This window comes from Thalassophryne amazonica, chromosome 20 (assembly GCF_902500255.1).
Source record: "Thalassophryne amazonica chromosome 20, fThaAma1.1, whole genome shotgun sequence".
NCBI classification, from domain to species: Eukaryota; Metazoa; Chordata; class Actinopteri; order Batrachoidiformes; family Batrachoididae; genus Thalassophryne; species Thalassophryne amazonica.
This window is the reverse complement of record NC_047122.1, coordinates 22,951,401-22,970,058: the sequence shown is the minus strand read 5'-3', so window position 1 is coordinate 22,970,058 and position 18,658 is coordinate 22,951,401. Positions and strand designations below refer to the sequence as shown.

At 40.4% G+C, this 18,658-nt stretch overlaps 1 protein-coding gene across 1 annotated transcript in view; it reads right to left on the bottom strand.

Moving 5' to 3' along the window:
- The window catches only part of LOC117501335 (cell division control protein 42 homolog), an 80,651-nt gene that overhangs the window by 4,162 nt on the left and 57,831 nt on the right, over positions 1-18,658 (bottom strand). The window contains exons 3-5 of the mRNA XM_034160191.1: positions 5,279-5,351; positions 5,079-5,188; positions 4,657-4,854 (exon numbers count right to left, since the gene is read on the bottom strand). Of these exons, the coding sequence (XP_034016082.1) occupies positions 4,657-4,854; positions 5,079-5,188; positions 5,279-5,351 (381 nt within the window). The remainder of the gene's footprint in view (positions 1-4,656; positions 4,855-5,078; positions 5,189-5,278; positions 5,352-18,658) is intronic.

Below are 18,658 nucleotides of genomic sequence, written 5' to 3'. Positions count from 1 at the left end.
CGCTATTTCTTTGCATCAAAAAGAGCCAGTTGAGGTTGTTCGGGCATCTGGTGAGGATGCTCCCTGGTCGGCTCCCTAAGGAGGGCCTTCCAGGCACGTCCAATCGAGGAGGAGGCCCTGGGAAAGACATAGGGCACACTGGAGAAATTATATTTCCCAGCTGGCTTGGGAACACCTTGGGATCCCCTGGGAAGAGTTACAGGACTTGGCAGAGGATCGGGAAGTGTGGATTGAGCTGCTGCTCTGCTGCCACCATGATCCGGCCAAGCAGCTGAAAATGAATGAATAAACACTGAAGATTTATCGGCTAACATTAGCTTAGCCTTTAGCAGCAGGCAAACAGTCAAGCTGACTGAATGTTTTATAATTGTAAACTGTTCGATCTATTTTTATTTTTTTAACAAATAAATCCACACAATAGTTTTTTTTAATGGTTACTGCTCTGACTACAAGAACAGTCTAAACTTTAAATAACTTAGATTTTTTTTTAACTATCTAGTAATCAGACCTTAAAGAAAATAGCACAGCACTGTTTCATGTTTCTTTATATTTTAAGAAATAATTTCTTCACTTGTCCCACATCAGGAATAAGTGAAGAATTTGTTTCAACCTTTGCTGTGCAGAGAACCTTGTAAATACAGATGCACTTCGAACACTTCCAGTGATGGAGCTGATCACCAACAGCTGAAGTCCAAGTGGAAGAAGAGCATATCTTTGCTCTTCAAAATGTGAGGAAAGTGTCACCAAAAACTCCACCAAGAGGTTGAAGCTGTAGAGGAGACCTTCATCTGATTAAATATCCTGAGGGTCCAGCTCACCTGTTGTCTCTGAAAACTCACACCTGTTGCTGCTCTTCTAAATAAAACAAAGGCTCTTTAAAGAGCAACTATTTTATTATTTGAAAAAGCAGTAGTTTCCTTTCATATTTTCATATTCAATGAATGAATCATTGAACATGCCCAAGAAGTCAAGGTTCAGCCAATAAGAGACTTGCACAAGTAGAAGCCCAGTTCCTATTGTGCATAATGTCAAAGTATTCATAATCACTATAGTCAAATTCATATTTTAGTAATTACTCTGTCCTGATTACAACATCAAAAGCAATCACATAGTCAACGAAGTAGTAAATAAAAGTTGAAATTACTAAATTAAAAAATGATGTCATGAGGTTTATGTCACATGACTACATGTGCTGACAAATAACCATCAAAAGTTAATGAAATGTGACTGTAGAACATATAAATTAATCTTTAATAGACACACTGCAGTCATTGGTAAAAAGACCCCCCCCCCCCCCAACATTTGTAAGGATTTCCTTTAGAAAACTGCTGTGTAAATATCAAGATTATAGTAGCAAGAGACAACACTCCAATGTATTTTAGACAACAGCCACTGGGCTGTTGATGTTCTCATCAGCAGCCCGGACAGTGTATCTTAACATAATTTTTTTTGTCTTAGTGGATCATTAAGGGTTATTATTTTCGTCGCGAGCAGAATGCTGAATAGACGATGGACAGCTGCGGTGACTCCTGGGACCACTGTGACTAAGAAAATAATGACAGAAATATACTTTCAGCTTTCATAAAATAAATGATTTTTACTCAAGGTCATCAAAGATGGCCATCGGGTATCGCTAAGACTTTGTGTCGGTCCATCCGTGCTCAGCATTGGTCCAGGACACAGACCTTGGACAAGTTCAAAAATGGCTAATCCTGACCAATTTTTAGAGGTATTTTAAGAGGATAAAAAGCCACATTCCATTTAATTCTGTTCCATTTTTCTCTGAGGGGCGGGGGGTGACAGCCAATCAGAGTAGAGTGGGCCGTGATGTCAGTGGCTGGTCTAGCTAGCTGCAAACTCTGTTTCATTCTATTGGACACACAATCAGCGGGCAGCGGTGAAACCTGGATTGGGTTGAACTTTGGCAGCGGTGAGTATGACATCAAGCAACAGTACGCTCACAGTGGAGCACCGCACAAGCTCGCGTTCTGCACGTCACACCACAATGCGTCATTTGTGCAAAGCTTCTCATTGAAAATAATGGGTTTTAGAGCGATGGTCGCCGCGTTTGCGTGCTCGGTATGAAAGACCCTTTAGAATTAATGGCATGATTCCATACACTCCGATACAGTAGGTGGCAGTATGCACATCTAAAGGAGGCTTGTGATCAAGAGATAACAAAAAAGAAAAACAGCTTTTTTATTAAGTTCTAAATGTGAACTTTATTCTCAGAATGGCGGATGCTGCTGAAGGTAACTAATAAAGTAACTAGTAATCTAACTTATTTACTTTTAAAACTGAGTAATCAGTAAAGTAACCAAGTTACCGTTTCAAGGAGTAATCAGTAACTGGATTACTTTTTCAAAGTAACTGTGGGAACACTGGATTTAAATTGCTTACGTGTCTTGAAACCATCACCTTTTGAAAGCTGTTAGCATCACATAGCACAAGGCTAATGGCTAATATTTCTGTGAAGGCTCTCAGTTGTCCAGGTGGTTTCCATAGTAGAGAAGCTTGAATCTTCGACTGGACTGGGTTGCTTGATGAGAGGGCGTTTCGCTTCTAATTGCAGAAGCTTCCTCAGCTAAATTTCTTGCTCTGGTAGTCCGACTTCTGTCTTGACTCTTGTAGAGAACAAAGAGAAGCCAGCAAAAGCTGGAGTTTTAAACCTAACAAGACCCCTCCTACCGAAAGGCAGACTGCTAATGGCAGTGACTAACAATTGCTTTAATTAGCACCTACTGTACTCTAGTTAGCACCTTCCTAATGACAGGGCAGTTGTTCCTCCTAACAATGGGACTGACGCCTCTCCTGACGATGTGAATGACTCATTACCATGAACAAAAGAGTGAAACTACTTTGACCTGAGTACCACATTGTAAACAGTGGACAAAGCGCGTCTTAGACCCCCTCCCCAGTTAAGGCTGGGTTTCGACTGTTTCACATACACTGCTTCCTTCACTCCCCTCTCAAACCATTTCTTTTCTCTGACTAAGATTTTAACTTCCTTGTCCTCAATCGTGTGGTTAGTGTCTTTAAGGTGAAGATGAACTGCAGACTGAGGTCCACCGGCGCCCTCTCTGCGGTGCTGGTATAGCCTTTTGTGCAACGGCTGCTTCGTCTCACCTATGTAGTGTTCATGACATCTGATAGAATACACTACACTGCTCTGTTTGTAACTAGGGATCCTGTCCTTAGGGTGAACTAATTTCTATCTCAACTAATTTCTGTCCCAAAGAACTAGGAGGCCAGACAGACAGGAGACGGAGCCAAGAAGAAGAGGAGTGTCTCTCCCTTATTTAGCAGGAGTAGGGAAAAAACTACAGAGGATCTTCAGACAGCACAAAATCCCAGTTTACTTTAAACCTGTTAACACCTTGAGTCACTGCCAACAGCAGTCTGCCTCTCAGTAGGAGGGGTCTTGTTGGGTTTAAAACTCCAGCTTTTGCTGGCTTCTGTTTGTTCTTCTCTACAAGAGTCAAGACAGAAGTCAGACTACCAGAGCAAGAAATTTAGCTGAGGAAGCTTCTGAGATTAGAAGCGAAACGTCTTCGTGTCAAGCAACCCAGTCCAGTCGAAGATTCAAGCTTCTCTGCAAATGGCTAATGTTAGTATGGCTGACTGGCTCCTTTCTGAGCATTTTATTACAAAAATATGCAACTAGCTGAGTTACCCGTTCTCCACACGGATAATAGGGAAGAATTTTAGCCATGTCATTGTATATCTCATGTCACTGTAGTTGAGGTGTAGTAAATTACATTGCATTGTGTGTATGTAGTATTCATTAATTTTCATCAAGCAATTTGCGACATTCAAGAGACTCAAGTGAATGATGATAAAAGGTGACAGTATGTCATATCACGGCAATGCCCTGGCATGCCGTACACAGCAAGTACATTTTAACTGAAAAAACACACACCTTAACTTGCACACGGAGCACGCTGGCCCATTCAGATTGTAATTAAAGTGCACCCTAGCCAGCTGTTACTAAGCAGTAAGTAAAGTGTCATGCTTGCTACCTGACCTGAGTACCACGTGTACTGTGAAAATAAGGGCTCAATTGAGCAGGTCATGATCTAATAAATAAGGCTATCTCTGTGTGTGCACACACACTCTTTCAACCTAAGGGCCTCACTGACCTCCTCTTTGGTGCCCACAGTCACCATACCAAGTTTGGTGTGGATTGCTTAATTACTGTGGCTGTGCATAGCGAACACCCACATGGTCAGCTTTATATATTAGATAATACGGCTTTTTTCATGGTCATTTGTCGTAACGGATAACCTAGGAAGTGCGCGCTCTAGTTTTTGGAAGCAGTTTATGCACAGAGAAGACCACTATGATGAGAGGCCCACCTTTGCTGCTTACAGATGCAGAGAGCCTCACACATCTATCACTGTTTATAGTCAGGCTATTCTAATTATAGAGAATTGGTTAATTCACATTTATTTATGAACATATTTTAAATTCCAGATGTAAACTGTTGGGCTGACCAGGACTGTAACTCTTCTTGGCAGTTTGCGTTGTAGCTTCTCCTGTACGGGTTCCCGGATAAACACACTGTACTCATTCCAGAACCGCCCTTCCCACTTTGTGTCAGGGAACAGTAAAATCTCAGCCAACCATCAGCAGTTGAGTTTTTTTTTTTTTAATTACCTGAGTTAGAGCTGAACACTCCACGTATTTGACAGCTTTGAGGTCGCGGGCCAGTTTGTCTCCGCTCTCAGTGGTCAGGGCCCGCTGTTTGTTCTTAGCTAGCTTCTCCAAAGTATTGCTGTCATCTCTAAGATCCACCTGGGTCCCGACCAGCAGGAACGGGGCGTTTGGGCAATGGTGTGTAATCTCTGGTACCCACTGTGAAGGCAGAGAAGCTTTAGATGCACCATCTGGTTCTACAATGGATTTCTGAAGACCAAAAACATTTGGACATTTCTGTCACAGAGGTTTGTGGTCTGATGGATGGATTATCGAGTCTCTGGAGAACTACGATCATCAGGACATGATCCAGCAGCCGGAGATTAAAGCTTGCTCATAGATCAAGTGGCAAGGTGAATATTATGAGGTACTGTACTTCGCACCTTCTCTTTGACGTTCTCGAAGGACGAGGGCGACACGACAGAGAAGCAGACGAGGAAGACATCTGTCTGAGGGTAACTGAGAGGTCGTAGCCTGTCGTAGTCCTCCTGACCTGTAGGGGGAGACGCACAGAGAAACAAATACTGAGGCAGGACAGATCAAAAATTCTTGCAGTCCGCACTTACATGTTCTTCATTCTTACCCGCAGTGTCAAACAGTCCCAGAGTGTATGGCTCACCGCCGATCATCACCGTCACTGCATAGTTATCAAACACCTGAGGAAACAAAGATGATGACAGGAAACTGGTAAGACAGCAAACAAATAAAACAGGAAATAAACTTTGCAAGACAGCAAGCAAAGAGAACAGGAAATAAACTTTGCATGAATCATGCAAAGCAATTTATATCTTGTGCACTCCCTTTAAAAACAGAAGGTTCTTGGTTCAAGCCCACCAGCACCCATTCTCACATGTAATGTGAATCTAAATCAGGAAGGGCCTGCTGGATCCACTGTGGTGACCCCAAGCAGAAAGGGAGAAGTCCAAAAAAAAATTACAGATACTACTAGAAAGTAGTGTGTTGCCCATGGGGATCCATGGGCTCTAGATTGGGTAGTATTTATAAACTAGGTAGCTGACAATTTTGTGAAAAGGGTGGTAATAAGTTAAGCAAAGCTTGTATAATGAGTTGGCATGGTGTCCAAGTCCAGAATGCTTTTAGAACCTTAGACCTCAACAATTTTTAGAAGAACTCAACCCTTTTATTTCCTGTTATATAATTTTTTTTAATGTTAATTTACTGTCTTCATGCGTTTATAAATTGTTTAGGTTCTTGTTATCATATACACTGTTATTTTATTATTACTTTTATTTTGTCATTTGATTTTTGAATGGACCACAATGGAAATAAGTGTTCTCACTTTCTTGTCATCCATATATTTTTAACATATTTACAATTACATTATGTATTTACATTGAACTTAAAATCACTCACCACACTCACGCTTTTAATATAAAGATGACTTACCACCCACTGCTGGAATGGCGCGAGTCCAGAAAGTACTTAGCAGCATGCACACACACACAGCTGCTTTAAGTAGGTGGTTTTAATTTGACACACACAGACAGTGGCTGAACACATTAAAACCATGATTTCACTCATGGCACCCAACATGAAACTTAAGTCACTCATGGTAAGAGCAACATGAATCTTATCTAAACTGACAAAACCAATTGACCTACAAAAAGACAATAAATCAATAACAATTAGGGATGGGACCGATCTGATCCCGGCTTGATATCAGGTTCAGATACCGACGTAATTCACATATCGGAAAATACCGATCCAACCCACGACATTTTCCGATACCGGAAAAGAGCCACTGTGAATCTTCTCAACTGCTGTTTGCTCTCTGCTTGTTTACTGCCGACGGGGAGGAGGAGGGGGGAGGTTTTCTGAAGCTGAGCTGTTTGAGAGAGCTCTCTTCCACAGTGTTCTAGCTGTGGTTAGTGGCAAATTTCTGCCCGGCTATCAGCTTCAAACTGTTTGTTTGTCAAGCATGGATTTTCCAAAAAATTAACTGAATTGTTGCTGAAAATGTGTGCTAAAAAGTTAACCGCTTCACTGTCCTGAGGCTGTAAACGCCAGCTCAGCGTGCAGCCGAGGAGAAGCCGCCGATCAGAGATTCTGTCCACTGAAAGGGGGAAAAAAAAAAAAATCTCCATTAAAATCCTGCAGGTTGCTGATATTTATTTTACAGTTGAAAGGCTTCGTGTTTCCAAAAAAGTTCGAGGTTTACGTAGCAAGAAAACAGCGAGAGAGAAAGCACGAGCGAGAGACGGAGGGAGAGAGAAAGCGAGTGAGAGATAAAGAGAGAGCGCGAGCAAGAGAGACAGAGAGAGAGCGAGCGAGAGACAGGCACAGAGAGAGAAAGGGAGAGCAATGGGCAGTGCTGTCTTTTCTCTTTAAATCTACAAAAATAAGGCTATAAAAGTCCATAAAAAAAAGAAAGAAAAAAAAGTACTTCATTCTTTCACCAAAACATCACATCTAGGCTTTCATCTTAGATACACCTTCTTGCAAATTGTAGCTCAACGTTCAGGTCTCCTTTTTAAGAAAATCCTCATATAAAATCAACAATACTAATACTACTACTAATAATAATAATATTAAAGCAAACAGACCTCTAGTATCGAATTGGAAAAGTATCGGTATCGGCAGATATCCAAATTCAGGTATCGGGATCAGATTGGAAGTGAAAAATTATAGATCGGTGTATCCCTACTAACAACACTGTTAAACTAATATAAACCACAACAACATTTAAACCAAAAAACCCCGAACTCCCATGGTGCACTGCAGCACAGCATCCGTTTATTGGTTAGCTAAAATTGCTAATTTCTCCAAAAATATTTGTCCTATCAACTTTCTGTTTTTGCAGCGTTCATCCTTGACCCAAAATACCGTACATAAGCATACCAAAGGGCAAATGTTAGCTCTCCCCGCTTTTTGTGTGATCAAAGCCACACATACACACACTCACACAGAGGCCACTTGGCTATTATAATATAGATTCATGCAATTCAGCAGCTGCACTCTTTAAATTCTGCAGTCAACAACAGCCATTTACGCCACAAGTGGCGTGATTAGCCCGTCGCACTGCAAAGGCTGCTAGAATGGAAAAAAAGCAACCTAAGACTACACCCTAATTTGTGGAACTGTCAAATGCTTCCATGTCTGCAAACACACTGAAGCTTGTCAATTTTAGAATTCTGTCTGTGTTTGCACTGTCGTGTTCAAATCAAAAGGACATGAACTTCAGCTGAGAAGGCAAAATTATTCAGCGTTTTTTTTACCATTTCATCTAAAACGTTCTTCTGAAATGAAGCCAGGCGTGATGGTGACTCATCTCTAATCGCATCTCCAGACAACGAGTTTCCAGTATGTCTCTGACCGTGGGAACGAGGGGAAGCTGCTGGAAAACACTGTGGACCTGCAGCAGCCTGCAGACACGCTTCATTGTAATGCTCAGCAGCATAAGCATGGATTCAAGCCAGCTGAGTCTGTAATCATGAAGGTGGGGCTGCAGTGAAAAAATAAAATCAGAAGTGACACAGCAAAGAAAATCTGACCTTGAACTGGTCAGGGTGCTGGTCACTTTAGGTGCCCCATTTTCATTTATAAACACAGACAAGAACTGAAAAAAAAACAAAAAAAAAAACAAAAAAAAAAAACAAATGAATCAAAAATAGTTGTCAGCTGTTTGGATAATTGAGGGCTTAACTCGCATTTAAATTCCTACATGAACAATCAGAGATTTCTTTTGTCTGCCAATACGGATCACCTCCAAAATTCAGTGGAGCCTTCCATGCACTAATATCTATCTGTCGTGCAACGTTGGTGAAAATCTGTGAAGTAGTTTTGACGTAATCCTTCAAAGCCGATATAAAGTGAAATCTTGATCCAGAATCCGGATCACCTCCGAAATCTAATGGAGTCTTCCATGGCCTAATATGTTATCTGTGGTGCAAATTTTGTGAGAATATGTAATGTAGTTTTGATGTAATCCTTCAAAGCCGATATAAAAGTGAAATCCTGAGCCAGTTTTCGGATCTGGATCAGGATCACCTCCAAAATTCAGTGGAGTCTACCATGCCCCAATAGCTAGCTATGATGCAAATTTGGTGAAAATCCCTGAAATGGTTTTGATGTAATCCTTCAAAGCCTATATAAAGTGAAACTTGATTCAGAATCCGGATCACCTCCAAAATATAATGGAGTCTTCCATGGCCTAATATCTATCTGTGGTAAAAATTTCATTAAAATCCATGCAGTAGTTTTGACATAATCCTGCTAACAGACAGGCAGATAAATAAATAAACGCCGATGATTTTATTACATCCTTGGCAGACGTAATAAATATTTAACTTTAAACGGCTTTTGACATTTTAAAAACAGTCCTCTGACAAGTACAGACCCTTCAGACCACATGAAAATGGTTTAAACTGTTTTAAATCCAGTATTATACATTTTAAAATATCCCCTGAAGATATTTTGACAGGTTTCGATTTGGCGCTGCTGACTGAAATAAAGTCTTCTGAAAATGTGTCACTGGGATCACAAATTTTTCTTCAAGCTGCTCTAATAATGTATAAACAAAATAATTAAATGCAAGAATAAGCAACAAATTAATCTATAATGAAAATAACCTTGAACTGTTATTATCCAATAAGGATAGAGATTTTATTTTATTTTTTGTTCTGTGCAGTTTTAACTGCCATTTCCCCATTTGTCTGCAGGGTAACTCAAAGGGTAATCAAAGGGTTCTATGAAATTTGGTGAGCAGATAGATAATCATCCAGGAAGTAAGGGATTCAACTTTGGAGGTGATCCAGAATATGTTCTGGAACTGAGATCCATAAGAATGTTTAGCACACAGCGACACCAAACTCAAAAACCTATGAGAGGATGGTGATGAAATTTGGTGGGCAGATAGAAAACAATGGACATTATTTTGAATTTCATCTGGAACCCAGGCAGCCTTGGAGGGAGTATGCATTCTCTGAATGCCTTCTAGTTTACAATTTTCTGCTGACCTACAAAATATTTGGAGGAACGACTGATCACAGTCAGAGGAACAACATGGATTTAAAATGAATTTCACACTGAATAAAAAGAAATCTTTTCTACGGTAGAACATCAAGACACAATTGAATCCCCAATTTTGTCTGTAGAACTACACAAACATTTTTAAAAAAATCTGATCTCAACATAAGATGGAGGAACCAACAACATTTTAGTGCCAATTGGAACCTGAATGTGGATTATGGTTTGCCTTCTTTGCACTTTAAAAAATTTTTTTATACATATATTTCAATCCACTTCTAGAAATTAATCAAGAACTTGTTTAAACCTGTCAATAATCCAATCAGTAATGTTTCCATGACAGTTGAACATGGTTAGAGTGATGTATGTTAAAAGAAAACCATCATTCAAACGCTAAACTGTTCAGTGCCGGCAACTTTTTTTAAATTCCAGTATTTTTCATGATGATACTTTTCCTCCACTCACTGGACTGCAGCTGGCGGAGGAGAATGTGCACCAGTAAAACCAACAGATATATAACGGTTTGTAATCCCGTCACTGTACCTGCTAATAGTTTATGATATTATGTTTTGTCAGAAGAATCAGCGCCGGGTCACCAGTCAGTTCATGTTGAGGCAGAGACACAGAGTGATGTGTTGAGGCACAGACATGTTCCAATCAGCTACACAAACAAAAACAGTCATGTGTGTGACGGTAATGTGTTTGGACGGCGCTCGGAGCACAAAGCTGCTCGAAAGTGTTCGATGACAACAGAAGAAGAGCTCAGGCTACGAGGACAGAAACAGCTGGATCGTCAGCAGGTTTTAAATGAAAACACTGATGTCAGCCCTCGTTGGCAGGACCCAAATCTGAGCCAGGGTGAGATTAATAAGACAGAAAAACATGTTCAAATTAGGATGAATAATGTGCAGCACTGACCATTATTCATGGAAACATGAATGAATGAACAGTAACGCAAAGCTGAAATACAAAAGAAACCAGTTCAGTTAACAGTGGAAACAGACTATGAGTAGGTAATAATTATGTATTAGTTTGTTGCAATTATCACTCCAGAAAAATCTCAGAGCTCTTTACAGGCAGCAGCTACTTTAAGATGACTCATCTTGAAAGGTAGCAGCTCTACTTTAGGCGATTTGTCAGTTCTTTGTTTTGTGGTTGGTAAACTGATTTTAAGTTGTTTTACACCAATATTCCAATATTGTCTAGTTTACAGGTCAGCCCTCTTCCAATCTCTCCCCCCCCCCCAAAAAAAAAAAAAAAAAAATACTGTGTTGAAGTCATATGATAAAGTACCCTTACTCTTATTTTATTTCTATGGGAAATAAAACACGGGTCTGGATGGAACACAGTTCCATCCAGACCCGCCCCCAGACTGAGTCCGCCTCCACAGGAGTTAGACCCGGTGTCGCTGACCGAACGGTCCCCCGTATAAATCGGTCCGTCCTGCCGTCTTTGCGCATGCGTCATTAGCCGCGGTTCATGGATTATCACCTCGTTTCTGCTTCAAACTGCACTGCAGTCATCATCTATCTCAGCGACAGATATCTGAAGCTTTTGCACAACAATCATTTCCACATAAATTCAGTATCATTTCATCAGAAAAGACGCAGGAAGCGATAAGAGCGCCGCGGCTACACAAACTGCTAGCTGATACGTTCACTGCACGTCACTCATTTCAAAGCATCACAGAGTATCGTCTCATTTCTGCTTAAAACTGATTTTAGAGGTTTTGCCTTGTTATCTGATGGTTAATAATCCCATTAATCCATTTGATTGCATTGGGTGAAGAGACTGTCTCAGACGAGTGGCTGAGCTCCAAAATGATGCATGCGCAGTGGAGCAGGGCGGACTGTTCGGTCTGCGACACCGTACTCATCTCTGAGAGACCACAGTAGTTGCTGCATGACAAAAGCTGCAATAAAAGCTGTGCACTTTTGAGTTGCTTTGTTTTAAATCAGTTCTACTCAGAGTCCTTCTGTGCTTTATCAATGCCCAAAATAACTAACCGACTAAAGTTAGCATTAAAGGAAAAGAAAACCCACTGATAAAATACAGCTGGGAAGATAGACTGTGCTATAAACCAACGATTGCTGCATATCAATGATAATAAAGAGCTCTTACAACTGAAATATCCACCTCCATAGGTCGGCATATAAGCAGAATTCGAAGATTTCATAAATGCCGTCACTGACAATTTTAACCAATCCGAAAAAAAAAAAAAAAAAAAAAACAGATCGCTTGCAGCACTGCTGTGACAAGGCATGGGCACAGAAAGCTACACATGGCGAACACTATGTAAAAATCCTCTTTCTTGCGCTGTCTCTCTCTCTCTCTCTCTCTCTCTCTCTCTTGCTCGCTCGCCATTTTCCTGCTGAGCAAACACAAAACCTTTCAACTGTAAAATAAACTAAATTTCTAAATGTATCATCAGCAGCGCTCACAGGAGTAACCCGGGGTAAACACTGAAGGATTTTGGTGGGTTTCCATTCAGCAGAGAGAAAGTGACTCTGTTCAGCTGTCCTCCTCAGCTGTACTCTGAGCTGCTATTAAAGCATTTCACATTACAGCCTTGGAATGTTGAAGCGGCTGATTTTCAGTAACATTTCAGTTAATTTTTTGGAAAATCCATGCTCTGTGGCACAGATCATTCGAACACGAGAGCCGGGCGTAAATTTGCCGTTACCGGTGGATTAAAACTCGTCTCGGCTGCGGTGCACAGAAGAACCAGCTCGCCTTCAGCGCAGAAACTTCCCACTCCCCCTCCTCTCCTCCCGTTCAGTAGTAAACAGCAGACAGCACGACAGAGGTTTCACAGACGTGGTTTCTCTCCAGTATCGGAAAATCCCGCAGGTTGGATTTGGAAATTCTGATCCGCGAATTATGTCGGCATCGGAACCCGATACCAATCCGGGATGTTGACTTCCGCTTACGTGCTTTGCCCCTTCTATACTGAAGGTTTTGTTTTCCTTTAACAACTAACACAGCAGACCTGTGTGAGTGTCATCTTCATGGTCCAGCAGATATCCAGCATGACACTCAAACTGCCTGCTGGGAAACTGAGTTTCCCAGTGTGTCACAGTATCTTGTTGCTGCTATTTTAACTCACGTGGGTCATATTTCCAGATTGTTTCCAGAATAGGTGAATTCTGAGCATACTGGACACATAATATTGTGAATCCTGCATTTGAATATGAAGGAACAATGTCATATTGGGGCCAAAGAAAATCCTTTTCATAAGTTAAACTGTAAAAAGCCCAGAGGGACTACAGCTTTAAGGGAAACTTTCTGGATGGTCAGATCAGGTCTGGCCGCATGCGTTTGTGCCGCAGCCACCACACTACAGAACCACCTTGTGTCTGGATGGCAACCAGCCAGGCAGACAACCAGAACACCCTTTCTGGATGATGAGGCCAGACTAAATAAAAGAGATGACGCTGCAATTCTCTGAGTGTGCTGATGACACATACATGTTGGAGTACAAATGACTCATCACTTTGTCGTGATTATGAAGGGATTTTAAAGATGATTCTGCCTGTCAACATCCAAAAGTCAGAGTCTGCACAATCAATCAAGCAGAGTCTGGAGCACAGTGTATATCAGGCTGCCGACAGTTTGCTTCATCATCCTGCTGCTGCAAACACGCAGCTTGACGGAGCACTTTATCAAAGAGGAAATGCAGATAAAGTTTCCCGAACATCACCTCTCAGCTGTAAATATACAATTTACAGTTTCTATGCTCCACTGGCTTAATTTTATTATGGACTGAGATTAAAGTTGAGCTGATTGTTTAAAAAACAAACAACAAACAAAAAAAACCTTTGCAGCAATCTGTAACAGTGAAAATTTGACCGAGTTTTATTTCCTAATGGTGCGTTTACAAGTCATGTTTTAGTTTTTTCTGCATCTTAAAGTGAAACACTATGTCGATGATGTGTTCATGTAGCAGTGCAAAAACTCAAAGTTTCATATATTATGATGCAATGTAACCATGTCAGTAACTGAACACACACACACAAATGAAGTAAAAACACCACATTTGGTAGAGTGGATTTTTCCTCCTGACAACATTTAAAGTGTCAGTATATACAGCAGGTAAAATAAGTATTAATGCATCACCATTTTCTCAGTAAATTTATTTCTAAAAGGTCCTACTGACATGAAATTTTCACCAGATGTTGGTAACAACCCAAGTGATCCACACAAAGAAATCAAACCATAGATGTCCATAAATTATGTATAAAATATGAAATGACACCAGGAAAAAGTATTGAACGTCTGAAGAAAGGGAGGTGCAATAAGGCATGCAAAGCCAAAACACCAGCTGAAATCTACCAGTAATTACAAAGCAATCTTGCCCCTTGTCAGTGCAAATTTAATATCAGCTGGTTCAGTCCCAAGTGACTGTCTATAAAAGCTGTCTCATTACCAAGGTGTCACACAAGAAACATCTCATGATGGGTGAAAGCAAAGAGCTCTATCAAGATCTTCGCAAACTTATTGTTGCAAAACATACTGATGACATTGGCTAAGGAAGGATTTCTAAACTTCTGAATGTTCCAGTTGGGGCCACAATCTGGAAGTGGAAAGAACATCATTTCATCATCAAGCGGTCACGACCAAGTGCTCCTCACAAGCTTTCTGACAGGAGTGAAAAGAATCATCAGAAGAGTTGTCCAAGAGCCAAGGACCACTTATGGAGAACTTCAGAAAGACATGGAATTAGCAGGTACACCATTTCAAAGAAAACAATAAGTTATGCACTCAACCGCAATGGCCCGTATGTACGCTCAGCACATGAGACTCCACTGCTGAAGAAAAAAACATGTTGAAGCTTGTTTAAAGTTTGCTGCACAACATTTAGCCAAACTTGTGAAATACTGGGAGAATATAGTGTGGTCAGATGACAACAAAACTGAATGCTTTGGATACCATAATACACTATGTATGTATGGAGATCAAATGGCACTGTGCATCACCCCAAAATACCATACCAACAGTCAAGTTTGGAGGTGGGAACATCATAGTTTTGGGGCTGTTTTCAGCATAAAGCACTGGCAAACTTCATATAACTGAAAGGAGGATGAATGGAAAAACCTACAGGGACATTCTTGATAAAAATCTGCTGCCATCTACCAGGATGATGATAAAACGAGGGTGGACATTTCAGCTAGACAGTGATCTCAAACACACAGCCAAGGAAACTCAATTGGTTTCAGAGAATGAAAAAAACTTGGATAACTGAACATCAGTTCATAGAAGTGGTCCACCGAACCTTCAAGATTTGAAGACTGTGTGGAAAAATGGACCAAAACCACATCTGAGCAATACATGTGACTAGTTTCTCCATACAAGCAGTGTCTTGAAGCAGCCATTACCATCGAAGGCTTTTGTAGGAAGTATTACATAAATTTCAGTAACTGTGTTCAATACTTTTTCCCTGTGTCATTCCATCTTATTACACATACCTTCATTTCTGTACTCACTTGTTGTGGTTTGTGTGTGTGTGCTACTTGGGTTGTTACCAACATCTGTCAAAAATTTCATGTCAATAGCACCATTAGAAATATTTACTGAGAAAAATAGTGACGTGTGTTGTTACTTTTTTGTATCTCCAGTCATTTATACTGCAGTTATATTCATTTTGTTCTTTATTACATCTATATTACATCACTGTACACTAATTTTGTCCAGTTTAATAGTTTTGCTTGGTTGATCAGTTCTCAACTTTTTGTAAAACAAGCCCTTTTTTCTGCCTGAAACTATGTCAACCTGTGTTTTGTCTGGCATCTTAAGGCAAGACTCAGACTGAGACCCAAGGTCACTCAAACTTAGGATATTTTGAAAAAAAAGAAAAGTGTGTTCTCTCTGGGGGGGAGGGGTGGTCTATTTTTTCCTTGAGGTTTTGTCTGGGTTGCTTTTGTTGTTTTGGTTTTGCCTGGTGGTCTTTGGTCTCTGTCTTTATTTTGATTTTTGGGATATATCCTGTGATCAGTGTTTCTGTTATGTCACATATGTTTGCGTAATTGAAAACCACAACGAGACCACAGTTTTCCTTGTCATTCACAAGTTCTTCTGTTTGATTAACAAACATTTACAACATGTGTTCAATACTTCCCTTGAAAAAGTAGTCTGCCCCTTGGTATTTCACACATTTTAATGTGTTATGCCATCAAATCTAAAAAGTAATTCAGGTTTCCAATATAAACATTTCTAACATTACCCTCAACTCAAAGTAAATCTCTACAACTTCATATAACAAATAAAAATATGATAACGGGTTGGATTAGTAATGGTCCTCTTTGGTATAACACACATAAATCAGGGTTCTAGCTACAGTGGGCAGCACCGCCTGGCACTACAAATTTCCACCCGGCTCTCGGGTTCAAATTGACTGTACCATCCAGCACGGATTTTCCAAAAAATGAACTGAAATGTTACTGAAAATGTACCAATTCGATTGTGTTTCGTAGTTTGCTTTATTTTGCAATTTCAACCAAAATAATTAAAGAAATATGCATCTCATTTTCTTCTTATCAAATCCGCTGCGAACAACAGAGATCAGCAGTCAGCTGCTTTCAGTGTTCTGTGAAGCCACAGTGCTGAAGGCAGCTTAGAGTGGACAGCTCTCTCCACTCTGAATGAAGGGGGGGGGGGGGGGGGGGGGAACTTTAATGAAACAGACTCTTTAATGAAATAATCCAGAGTTCATTCTGTGTCTGTAGATGGTGATACATTCAGAAATTTATGGTTTATTTTACAGTTTAAAGGCTTCGTGTTTCTAAAATGCTTCATTTGCTCTGTGAGCGCGAGGGGGAGGGGAGAGCAGGGCTTCACTCATTTTCCACATGAAAAGTTAATAGTTTTCGTGTTTTTGATAGGGATGCACTGATACCACTTTTTTCCGGACTGAGTACGAGTACATACATTTGAGTACTCGTTGATACCAAGTACTGATATGAATACTTAATGATACCATTACAGTTTTATGATGACTTTGAAAACATGTTTTATTCATCAGTTGTTCCTTACTTTTTGACTGTAATGGCTACCAATATCATTAGCTTTGTTTATTTCCAAAAAATTCACTTAAATTATGACTTCACTTTTTGAGGTCAACAAATTGGCCTATAGTATTAATCGTGTGTTTCCTAACAAACATGAACTGCCAGACATCTCACTTAAATGTAATCTGTGGACTTCAGCACTACAAAATATACAACACCAGGAACACAACTAAAATTGTCCATCAATAACTATGTCTGTGAGGACTGAGCTTTTTTTTGAAAATGTGAGGGACAGATTCATTTTGATGAAATTAAGCTTCTCTGTGTTATCAGCTGTGAGCCTGTTTCTGTTGTTTTAACTACAATATGTGACACTGAGATACAGCCTTCCACTCTCCACACTATTTTTAAAAAACTTTTAATTAAATACGTACCGGTAACATATACAAACCATAAATGCCCCCCCCAAAAAAGGTGGCACATATAATATTGGAGGAGCACGGCATGCACACGCGTGCGCACACCCTCACACACAGTGTCACACGGCATCTCTGCAACACATGGAGGCAAAATGGAGTAATTTTAACATTTTATTTATTTATTTTTTCTTTGTGGATAATGGGATAATTTCCTCGCGTTCAGACAGAATCGTCCGTTGCCTGTGGTAATGGAGTCGATAACGGGGAGCAGTGACTCAAGCCACAGACATTTCACAAACGGATTACACCTGAACACCCACAAGGGCTGAAACTCACCAACCTGATGGACAACCTCCACCGCTGAAACTGTGATTGAAGTTCTGACAGAGGAACTGGCGCAAGTGCCGAACTCACAGAGGAACTTTTTTCAGCTACAGGAGGAATTAAAAGTATTTTCAGATGTTGTGTTCCAAACTCAAGAGGATTTGTGTGGATTATTTTCCCTCAGGATCATGTGATGATGAATTCCACTGAAACAGGTAAGACTTTAATTGACTCCGTGTGTGAATTTACTCCGCATAGTGGACTGCGGCTTACAGCTAATCAGTGTACAGCACTGACGGACATATTTCGACTTATGAGTACATTACATGAAAGCCTGTAAAAATCCATAAATTAGCCGCATCATTGTTTAAGCCGCAGTGTTCAAAACGTATGAAAAAAGTAGCGGCTTATAGTCTGGAAATTACGGAGAGTGTGCATAAAAATCCCTCACTAAGAAGTTGACATCACACTGCTGTAAAGGGGTATCGGGTGACGTAGTATTGAGACGTTTTATGATTGGCAGTGGCTACGGACCTGTATCTACAGAGACCGTTCTAAAGATACGAGGGTGTCTTACCGACCAATCAGAATGCGCAAATATGTCCGTACCCGTACCATATGCGGCTAAAGGTCCGGTGTCATGTACAGTTCTTTCCGCCTCACTTAGAAAACAGCGCTTGGAACTTGAGGTGGATGGATGATGAAAGAAGCAAGACACCTTTGCAATTTACATCGATATTTTGATGGATTTCTTCATTTACATTTGATGAATTTCTTAATTTACAGCAGCTTCATTAAACAAATGTACTGGAATGATTCTGAGCATGACGGCGAGCTTACAGGCCAACCTCCGCTAACACTATAAGACAGTTGCGGCTTCTGAAACAAGGGAGAAAAAAAAAAAAAAAAAAGAAACAGCACAGTTCAGCTGAAGTGGACGTAAAATATTCTGTGTCTGTTAAGAGCGTCACCTCTTGTTCCACGTGTGTATTTCCCACTGGTGTCACGTACGTCCACTCAGTGAACCTCGGACCGTATCTTTAGCAGTCCCGCAGAAGATACGGCTGTACGTACCTGTAGCCACTTCATTATGATTACAAGTACAAGTAAGTGAATATGGGATCAGGCTGATACTGGTGCATCCCTAGTTTTTGACATATTGACATTTTTATGTCAATAACTTTAGTTTTTTTTTTTTTTTTTTTTTTTAAGTAATGCAATCCACTCAAA